Source organism: Dermacentor variabilis, chromosome 1 (assembly GCF_050947875.1).
Source record: "Dermacentor variabilis isolate Ectoservices chromosome 1, ASM5094787v1, whole genome shotgun sequence".
Lineage (NCBI taxonomy): Eukaryota > Metazoa > Arthropoda > Arachnida > Ixodida > Ixodidae > Dermacentor > Dermacentor variabilis.
This window is the reverse complement of record NC_134568.1, coordinates 164,326,208-164,337,364: the sequence shown is the minus strand read 5'-3', so window position 1 is coordinate 164,337,364 and position 11,157 is coordinate 164,326,208. Positions and strand designations below refer to the sequence as shown.

Here is an 11,157-nt window from a genome sequence, read left to right as displayed (position 1 = left end):
AAGCCGCGGTGGGAGCGTTCTTGAATTTGCCTCTTCTGGATTTTTAACGCAATCCCACAAGATGTGCGTGTAATCTGCCGTCTCCCTCCGGCAGACTCTGCCCTTATCGGTCGGATATGTCTCGGGGTACATGAGATGCATCAGTCTCGGGCTCGGTAGCGATCTGGTCTGGAGCTGTCTCAGTAGTACCGCCTACGCTTGACTCAGCCTCGGATGCGGGGGTGGGAGAGTCCTGCGAGCCAGGCGTTAGGCCTTCGTGATTTCATTGTAATCCGTCATGCGGTCCTTGGTTCCGAACCACGTCGGACGGTCTGTCGCCGGGGCGCGGTTGGCTAGCACTCGCGCCGCTGCGTGTGCCGTCTCATTGTGGTTCTCATTGCGTTCCGACGCGTCGCCCGCATGCGCCGAGAATCACTTGAGTCTTACTTTTCTGTCTCGTAGATTGACCGCTCGCAGTACGCGCTGAGCCTCCCTGCAGATTTGGCCTTTGGCGAAGTTTCGCACCGCTTGTCTGGAGTTACTCAGTACCGTGTGGCAGTCTGCGTCGGCGATGGCCAGGGCGATGGCTACCTCCTCCGCTTGTTCCGCTCCGGCGCTTCCCACGCTCGCTGCCGTCCTCGTGGCGCCGGTTGACGCCTCTATGACGACCGCTGCGAAGGCGTTCCGTTGGTATTCGGCCGCGCCCACGTACCGCGCGTGTTCGTCGTTGGCATGCTGGTCGATGAGAGCCTTGGCCCTCGCCACTCTTCTTCCCTTGTTGATCTCGGGATTCATGGTCTTCGGTATGGGGTCGATTGTGGTCTAGCGTCGGACCTCTGCGGGGACTGGGAGCTTCATCTCCACCTCGTTCGAGCATCTTATTCCTAGATCGTCCAGTATCTTCCTCCCGGCTTTGGCCATGGACATGCGCTCCAGTTGAGAGGTGCGTTGCGCTTCGGCTATTTCTTCAAGCGTATTGTGTATATCGAGTTGTAACAAGCGGGTCGTGCTCGTGGACTCGAACAGGCCCAGCGCCGTCTTGTACGCTCTTCTGATGAGCACGTCGATTTTGTTGCGTTCGTGTTGCAGCCATCTGTGGTAGGCTGCATCGTACGCGACGTGGCTGATGACGAAGGATTGGATGAGGCTAATAAGACTTTCCTCTCTCATGCCGGCCTTCTAAAGATTTAGTGTTATCCATCACATGGTTATTGTGGGGAAGAATTGCAATTGACGTCCTCGCGCCTAGCCTCAGACTCAGTCACAAATGGGGTACACCAATACTTCGTAAAGATAAACCATTGAACTGCAGCAAAACTCATCAGGAGTGTTTTCAGGAAGCTAATCATCAACACAAGCCACGATGCTGTCAAGATCTCTTGCACCAGCGCTGGCCTGATGCCATAAACTTAGCTGATTTCGTTTGCTCGCACGGTGGCATTCCTGCCATTCGATACTACGAAATATATGTAGCGACTCCAGACGTACAGTTTCGTTGCTCTCTCTCTGCGTACTAACAATGCCAGCGGAAAAGCAAAATCTATAATGGAAATTATAGAACTGCAAATATAAAAGTGTCGTTTCATGTGAAAAAGGAGGATAAATATACATAAATATACCTAATTTAGAGGTGGAAATACGCAAAGCTTTCAGCTCATGTCTTCTAAAATGGGTGTTAAAACAAATATTGTGTAACACATGTCCCGAATTTGCAATGCTAACGCAACTCGTAGAGTTAAAGAACTAACACAGCTCTCTCGAAACCTTTGTGCACAGAAAAGACTCTTGGTCAGTTCGCAGTGTCTGAAGATTACGAAGTCTCTGGCATAATAAAGTCACACGCACTGTCACAATGGTTCCTGTGACGGACCATTTAAGAAAAGAGGAAGAGGGAAATTTCAGAATTTCTCAAATAACGATGGGTTGCAGATACAATTTCTCTGAAGCAAAAGTCACAGTTATGATTAGAAAAGTTATGAAGTCACAGTTAGATTAGAAAAGTGCTAGACTATTTAAGGAAAGCCCGCTGAAGGGGCAGCGATCAGGGCCCATGATCACAAAACTTATCTTGCGTGTACAAAGACTTAACAGCTTTAGAGTATATTTTTTCAGTTACCACTCCTTTGTTCTTGTTCAAATATCGCAACATGGCTGCCTAAGTCACTTGGCCTAGTTGTTTTTCTGGTTAGTGGAGACATTTCATTGCTGATAGCCACTGAAATCAGTCATCGTCTAAGCACCTGCTTCCCTACCCGATGGTACGGTGTGAATACAGTGATGATTTTTCATTTTGTCCAAATTAACCAAGCAAAAAAATACGTCACGTGGTGTATTGAGCGATTCCTGGGGCCATCGTGCTAGATAAACGAGGCATTCAGTAAATAAAATTCTTCGTACCCCCCGAAATGTAACCTTGTCGCGATGCTCCAGTGAAAACAAAGCAGCGGTAAGAATAGCAAACTTCCTTTAAAGCTACAGCGCTGAAAATACTGTATGTGCTGTTAACGATTAGAACTTGAAGCTGTCGTAGTACCATTATCGTGCTGGTAGATGTCATAAGTGACGTCCGTTCCAACGTCGGAAATGGAAACCGGGAAAACACTAGAAACCAAGGCGAAGTTTTCCGAATACAAGCCCCGATAACTGTATACTAAAGAGGTTTCCAAGATAACCGGATGTTCTTGCTGATGATTCTCGCGTCCTTACATGACGTTCCCTGGATAGGCTATATCACTTTCTGTAGCAAGGAAACAGCAGCAGTCTCCATGTGTCCTTAGTCTAGCCGTTGAAGGCGCACTTGCCGTACCCCAGTTCGCTGTACTCCTGCAAACTGTTGCCTCCTATCAGGCCAGTGTGTGCTAGGATTGCTCCTCTGTTATGAATCTTGGTCACGTGGTACACAGTTAGAAACAAGGAAAGCTGGGGCAGGCGCCACTTTTCCCGCTCCACCGATGCCACCACTAAGGAGCACCACACTGCCGCCAACACCCACACCACTCAGTCTGTACAGGCCAGGCGCAACCGTATCTACGACGCCAGAGCCGCTGGTAGCTCCTCCCACGACAGCGATGCCTGCCAGCGGGGCCGTGATAACAATGAAGCCCTGTGCGTCGATAAAAAGAAAGCCAGCGCAATGAACATGAGACAACGAAGAAAAGCTGTATTGAGTGGTTGGACGCTCTATTTGATTGATGAACGTTAAAACCCAATAAGTAGTAAATATTTATGTTGCGTAATGTTGCTGTTTTTTAGGATTACATCAAACGTGAAATGAGAAGCTATAACCAAGAAGTTAAAATGGAACGAATGACTGCAACAAAGCTCGCAGGCCGTAGCAGTTATGTGGGACGAAAAAAAAACAGCGCAGTTATGGGCTCAAAATAGAAAAAGGCTGGCTCTTTTTCTGCTTTTCCTGCGCAGAATTCGCGCCATTGGTAAATCGCCGACTATACGCAATTGACCGGCACTGTGTATAAGGCTGCGGTAGCCTATTATACCGAATGAGCTTTCTTGATATTCGTTGTTTGTTTTTGTAAGAATTTCATCGCAGGGCGCTTTTGGACTACACTGAACCTCTGAAGTGAATTCTACCCGCCGTGGTTGCTCAGTGGCTATGGTGTTGGGCTGCTGAGCACGAGGTCGCGGGATCGAATCCCGGCCACGGCGGCCGCATTTCGATGGGGGCGAAATGCGAAAACACCCGTGTGCTTAGATTTAGGTGCACGTTAAAGAACCCCAGGTGGTCAAAATTTCCGGAGTCCTCCACTACGGCGTGCCTCATAATCAGAAAGTGGTTTTGGCACGTAAAACCCCAAATATTATTATTGAAGTGAATTCTTAGATTGTTATTCAAGCGCAGAGGCCTCTCAATGACCAAACTACTGTCAGATTTTGTCAGAAAAAGAGTTTCCTGCGGATACATATCAACTTAACGGGCCATCACATGTAAATCATGGCAGAGTTATGTGGTTTCCCTCCCCCCCATTCATGTGAAAATAAAAGAAGGATCAAACACTCAATAAAGTGCGAAAAGTGCTTTACTACACGGAAGATGAAATGCTACACGGAAATGAAAAGATGAAGATGATCACGCCGGAATTCGACTTCACCCTGCCATCTGCTAGCCGCCTGGTTAGCTGAGATGGTAGAGCGGCTTCCCCGGAAAGGCGGTGGTCCCGGGTTCGAGTCCCGGACGAGGACGAATTTTTCTTCAACTATGAGGCTTTTCTTTTGAGGAACCCGTATGGTTTTGCTTTGTAGCAATTGCTACGAACGGGTGGATGTCTGATTTTCCCTTTATTCACTTAAGTATCCTAACGTGATTTCAATGCGAAAGCATAATGAATTTTATAATTAATTGGTTATGTCCGTGATACGCGTCGTCATACATTGTCACACGTCCTTCACAACCTTACATTAACCTACCTTTATTGCCCTTGCTCTAATTTGCACCAACTATAATCCACGTAAATCGACTCTAACGTCGCAGCCAGATAACTGCGACGTGACATGTGCAATGGAGCACGCACTAGGCACACATTTAGTCAACCAAAACGGTGGAGCTGCCATGGAGTCGGGGAAGCGTGCTCGATCGTCTCGCACTCCGGAGGGCTGAGTACGGTTCCCTCGCGGACCCAAATGTATCAAATTTTCTTTTCAAATACTTTACTTTCTCCACAGGAACGTCCCTGAGAAATTGGACGTCAATCCGAGCATTTTTTACGTGTTTTTACTATTCGTGCCGTAGGGAATTTCGGGTATCATCGCTTGATCACGCCGGATTTCCCGCCTAATGCTACACATGATGCTTTAGCATTAAAAAAAAATCTTAATTTGCACAGTTGAGCGTCCTGACGACACCACACTGATGAGTGCACGGGTGAAAAAAGAAAATACAACAACAACAACAACAACAACAACAGCAACAACAACAACAAAAAGGCAATTTCAGAGAACGTCGCGCGCCTATCCTTTCTATTTCAGTTGGTAGAAAAAAAAAACTGATGTTTTGAAAAAGTGTTTCAGCTTAAGCAAAGAATACCTGACAAGTTACTCCGAGGAGTAAGATATTTCAAAACGGCAACGCTAGACAGACACAGGACGAAGGGAGAAGTCCCGTGGACAAGGTGGGCTAGTTGGTATACCGCATATTGAAAACGGTAGCGCTCTCTTCATCCTGTTTGTGTCAAACGCTACTACGTTCAAGATTCAAAGCGCCACTTAACCCGCCAATCTACTCTGCTCGAGAAGAAACGTCATCCCAAAAGATGCGTCGCAAAAGTTATCGTTCTTCAGAATGCCATAACTAGAATGACTATTCCAGTGTACAAAGACGACGCATGCTCCAGAAATACAGCAAAAATTTATTTCTATGCCTCATCTACAGCTCCCCGAAGCGGAAGCCTTTCGCTATCACAGGATCGGTGCTCTCCTCCTCATGGGGAGAAAAGCCTACAATATACTCAGTTTTTTTCTTCTTTTTTTCGTAATTGGAAAGATTTGCCGCAAGGCATCAGAACAAAATGAAAAAAAGCGAATGATACAACAACCTGCACCTCTGCATCAAGCAAGAACAGCAGCATTGCCCCTGAAAACTTGTCCGCCACCCAACTGTAGTAGTTGTTCATTGCACACGGCGTGCTTGAGCCTGTGCAATCATGCTCAAACGGACCCATGTGTTGCAAATCTGCCGTTGTCACATGAGACTTTTGTCAGACGGCGGAACCGCTCTGGTGCAAAAGAGAAAACGTCAGCTATTAAAATATAAATTGGAATGAACAGCGCCACCATGCCGCTCTTTATAATTTCTTGCCACTGTCAAACCTTAGACGCTCAACGATATGCTCCGACTACTAGTCTCGACCGCTTAAACGAAAGACCGTTATTAGAAGCAATGATCCCGGGACCTTTGCCGATGAACTCTAGTATGGCACAAAGCCACCAAACCTCTAATGCGATTTTTCAAGGCCACCGGGCCAAATGAGCGCTTGGGACTGTATACGTGAGTGAACAGTCTTCTATGGATGTGCGCGCACTGAGTCTCCTAACTGCTTATCTTTCTTTTCCTTTCCGCAACCATGTTTCCCCTCTCAACGTTTCTTCCTTTCTTTGTCGTTAGGAGAAAAAGTGGGTGACTATGTAGAATTGCAAAAAAGAAAGACGAAAATTTAGACAGCTGTGACAGAGTCAGAGAGGAAACAAAATTTTGTGCTGAACGCATACATTCTGAGCGACGTCAGGCAGCATTTAAACAGTGGCACGTAAGAAATAAAGTTTTGTTTTTATAGGATCTTAAGGGCTTCTCCGGTTTTTCGAGGTTGGTTTGCGCTAAGACTCATTATGCGATAGGTTAGCTGGCAAAATTCCTGATAGATTAACGACGACTACTTTTTGTATAAAAGAATAAATGTTGCAAGCAGAAATCTCAATTCATTACTGCCCAAACTGAACTTAACAAAAATTATTTCTGTTGTCACTCGGATATCAAAGCGGCACAGCAAATTAAACTCAAGAACGATGGGGTTATATGCAAGAATTAATCTTCCTCATGATCCGCAGCCGCGCACTTGAAGATATACGTATACGCCACATATTGAAGGTTTAGCATGTCGAAGCTGCGTTCCTGAACTGTCACAAGACGAAGAACATAAAAGATTACGTACATCCTGCGCTTGAATTGTTCTGGCCTTAGAGTTCAAAACGATTCATCGAGCCTGAAAAGCAAGAAGCCTTTAACACGGCAATTGCCTGATGACCACCGGTGGCTTAATCATAGATTCAGCCAAACATGATATATTTAAAGTAAATTTTGTATTGAAGATCATGCCAGTTGCCACTCTGCCAACATGTTGGGCAGATAAGTGCTTGGATGTTCTCAGGCTGTACGATGGAAATAGAAAATATGACTGTTGTACAGAACTTCTGCAAACTTGATCCCAAAATTTATACACCTCAAAGCTTGAAACACTTATCATAAGTGAACCTCACCATGATAACCCCCAAAAGAAACTAAACTAGACACGATGCGCCTATATTTTATGAATCAAATATGTTCAGATAATAAAATCTTAAGCCTCCTGGAACAAAAAAAAGCTGGCATAGGTTTTTGGCCCAACTGCTGCGAACTTCAGGTTCTCTGAAGCTATACATATGAACGAAGTAAACCTAGTGTACTTAGACATGGATACTATGCAATTGCCAAAGTCTGTCTATGTACTTCGAATTGCACAACATGCATTACTGTACCACGCAGAAAGCAGGCTGCGTACATCACAAAGTAGATACATTCACAACTTTATATCAACAACACTTTCTTTCTCTAATGTCACAAAATTTGTAGTTATCATTTTATATAATTTTTAGACTTACATTTTTTTCACATTGTTACTTCTTCAAGTTAATACATTATTCTGCAACCGCAGCCTCCTCTCCATTTCGACCCCAGCCAACCACCCTATAACCACTGCCTGAGGGAGTTCTTAGCCGAAACATTGGCTGAAGGTTTGCTACCGTTCTCTCTCTCTTTTATTTCTTTCACTTTGTTATGTGACGCACACGTTAAGTGAATCATGTTAGAAACCTTTGTTCTGTTTTTGCTGTATGCGTTATACTAACATTATATCACGTTAGGTCATTTGCACAGGATCATCCAAAACACAACAGATATATTTTTCTCTATGTGGAAAGACAATTTAAGCGCAACATCTACAGACCTTGCATTCGTATCTAAACTGGCGTCAAGAGAGAAATTCTTCAGCCCTGGAGACGCTTGATCGATTTGGATTAAAGTTTATACGCTTTTACTTAGAAACAGAGTGTCACTTTCTTCTCGCTCACTTTGTCGAGCACTATTTTTCACTCTTTTAGCCATCGCGAATGGCAACATGACAAAAAACTGAGGACTGAGGTCTTTTTCATTTGATGTTTGCACATGCATGAATAAGTTGCGAGGGCATCACATGGTGCTGCATGGGGCCTGATTGAGCTCATTAGCCATGACGACAGAAGACGGCTAGCGGCTATGTTTGGCTAAGACAAAGCATTAGTGATGTTTAAGAACCAGAAAGAGCTCAAAAATATTTTTGACCCCCCCGGGCTCTCTAACGTGCATCAAAATGTAAGTACATGATGAAACTAGAACGTCAAACGTCGAAGAGAGGTGTTGCGTTGCCCTTTAGACCTTCTAAATGCTAGGTCAGTGTTCAGGGTGGCGGAGAAAAAGATAAATTTAATAATGAAGTGGAAACTGGCTTGGAGATACAAGAGCGTATATTAAAGAAAATCGCAGCCTTATTTGATAGACAAATTTTTTTTAGAACGCTCGCTACCAACAGTAAATTGATTAACACTTTCGGACTTGTTTCGGATTCGGACTCATTGGTGTTATACAACCGTCTACGATTTCTCTACCAAAGGGCCGACAAATGACCCAAAGAGAAAGGAGGCCAAGTCCTCTTTCTTTCCTTCTTTTTGCCACGCTATCAACTTCACACAGTTTTCAACCGGAAGTCTTGCGGAAGGAGGGAAAGGATTCAGATGCACGCGTTGCAGGGCGTGCGAACAAGCAAAGTGTAACAGATCTGTTTCACGGCCGCTATCTGCCGTGCAATACGACACTGTAGTCGCGTACGGCGCTTACGAAACCGCATCAATATGCACGAGACATGTCGCAAAACGCAACCGGTAACCTTTTAGGCGTTGTTGCGCACGCTCTCTCTAGAAGCTACCTCACGTAGTGTTTCTTTGCTGCTCAGCCTATGCGGCAAGCTTGCTTTGTGTCTTGCCAAACTTGCGTGTTATCTCGAGTACCTATAACATGTACAGTCCTGTCACAGTTTCAGTAAACTACGCGCTGAGAATTGAAATAAAAACAGGCACTTCCACTGCTTTACCTGCAGCCAAGATATGGTCAGTGTCACCGAGTTGTTTTTGTTGCTTGCGTCGTGAGAATACGATCTCCGTGAAAGAGGTGCTCTCACTCGAGTATAAAAAGAGTTCGCTTAGCTCTAGCTTTCAAAGACTTTGGACACTGCAGTCAGAAGATCAACCATGAACGCCCTGGTGAGTATGCGAGCATTTAACGCGGACTCTCCACTAAATCTTTTAAGACACCTGCTATTGAGCTCCTTTCAATCTGACTGGGAACCGCCATGACGTTGTGAGAACAGATTCGCCTGGTAGCCAGTTTTACTGCACTTGAGTAGTGAAAGTCGTTAATGCGCGAAAATGCGACACAGTTTTAAGTCTCACCTCGCCTCAAGTACGTACTTATACGTTAGCTTTTTGCTAATTTCTGTTTTCTGTTTCGCAGGCAACTGTTGCGTTTTTCACCGCCTTGGTTGCGGCAGCATCTGCGGGAGCCGTACTCGGTGGTTATGGTGGTCTGGGTTACGGTGGCCTCGGCTATGGGGGTCTCGGCTATGGGGGTCTCGGCTATGGAGGTCTCGGATACGGAGATCTCGGCTACGGAGGTCTCGGCTACGGAGGCCTCGGCTACGGTGGTCTTGGCGTGGGCGGCGTTGGTGTGGGCAGCAGCGTCGCTCTACTCAGTGGAGGTCCAGCCTTCTCCAAGGCAGTGGCAGGGCCCACTTTCCTAGTGAGAAGCGTGCACCACGTCAACAAAATTCACGGAGGTGGTGCGATCCTTGCGCACAGTGGGCTTGGTGGAGGCTACGGAGGTCTTGGCTACGGTGGCCTCGGTTATGGCGGCTTAGGATACAAGGGATGAAATGAGAATGTGCAAAAAATACAACGGCTTTTGCTACGAGTACGTCCATATACCAAAACAATGTACAGTCTGGGATACCTGCCAACTACGTGGAATAAAATAGAATTTTACGAAGAGAGACTTGATTTCTGGCTGCGAGAACACCTTGTCATAAGCTCTTGTACAAGGAGCCATCGTCATGACCAATCACGGTGCGAAAAATTACGTGCAAATAATGAGCTGACAGATAATACTTAACCATTTAAAGACAACCACTTAAAGATGCTCTGGTTATAAGAAATTATATGTTAAAGAAGGACAGAAAAGCCAGATGGTCGTGAAAGAACCGTCTTGACAAGCGCGAATAAACACACAACTGAAGCCTTTAGTTTATTTCGATAATGCCTTGACACTTAAACGTTCGATTAATTAATGTGATATGTTCTGAAGAGAAATTCCCCTTGGGCTGTAAAATATTTACCAATGCTGCAATGTCGCCAGCCGCCTGGTCAACACAGCGCGTATTTACTACATTTTGAGAGGAAACGAATGTGTGCTTGGAAAGCCTAATTCAGTAATAGCTACCCCACACCTGCTATAATATAGCTTGACATTGCTTTGTCTTAAACAAGAAAACAAAAGATGTACAGTAAACACCATTATAACAAAGTGCTTGGTACTTCGAAAATTCTTTCTTGTACAGTTCCCTTCCTTATACAGATCGTACACCGTACTACTCACAATGCAGCAGGCTAAGCGTGTTCAGCAAGAGAAAACCTTTATTTAACATAAATCTGGCTCTAGCCTCCCTTGCTGACAAAATTATTGGTATGTATGAATTTTATGCTGTGCTTATATTGTGTGTAAACTTTAAAACTTCGGTAGTTTATTACAAAAACGAAAGAGAATCTTTAAGCTGCTGCTGTTTCTGAGGCGCCCTTTTCCTTGTTCTGCAGTATTTCCAGTGCGAGCCTCCGTGCTGTGAGTGCCTTGTTAAGCAGGAAATATTTCAGTCGCAATCTGTCTAGGAATATGCAGTGTCCGTCAATACAGGTGCGACGGATAATGAATGGTGCGGTTCATTGGGAGAAGTAGGAACAGTTGAGGACTTTCGATGTGTCGCGTGATGGGGACCCCATACATTGTGTGGCACAGGTAGGTGTACTGATGGTCATTTATTGCTGCCTAACTTCCTGTCTCCAAATGTGAGGACGTTGCAGAAAATGTGTACTTGTATCAGCGCGGCATTTGTTGCCATGTGGTGCTTAGAGCCGGTTCATTTCCTCATTGCGCATCAGTTTCTATCTCGCTTCGTTCCTCAGGCCACTTCTAATGAAGCCCAAGAACGTGTTACAGACGCACAATTACCTATAAGGTCATAAGCACGCCTATGACAAGTTTCACGAAAATGCTAGATCAGATGACATTCGACATATAAAACAATGTTGTTCAAAATTTCTGATTGTTACACT

General features: G+C 45.2%; 1 protein-coding gene across 1 annotated transcript; it reads left to right on the top strand.

Moving 5' to 3' along the window:
- The first annotated feature begins 9,027 nt into the window (after positions 1-9,027).
- Positions 9,028-9,706, top strand: LOC142589205 (uncharacterized). Its single transcript, XM_075700898.1, has 2 exons — positions 9,028-9,039; positions 9,290-9,706. Exons 1-2 carry the CDS (start codon positions 9,028-9,030, stop codon positions 9,704-9,706), a joined length of 429 nt encoding a protein of 142 aa, XP_075557013.1.
- The last annotated feature ends 1,451 nt before the right edge of the window (positions 9,707-11,157 follow it).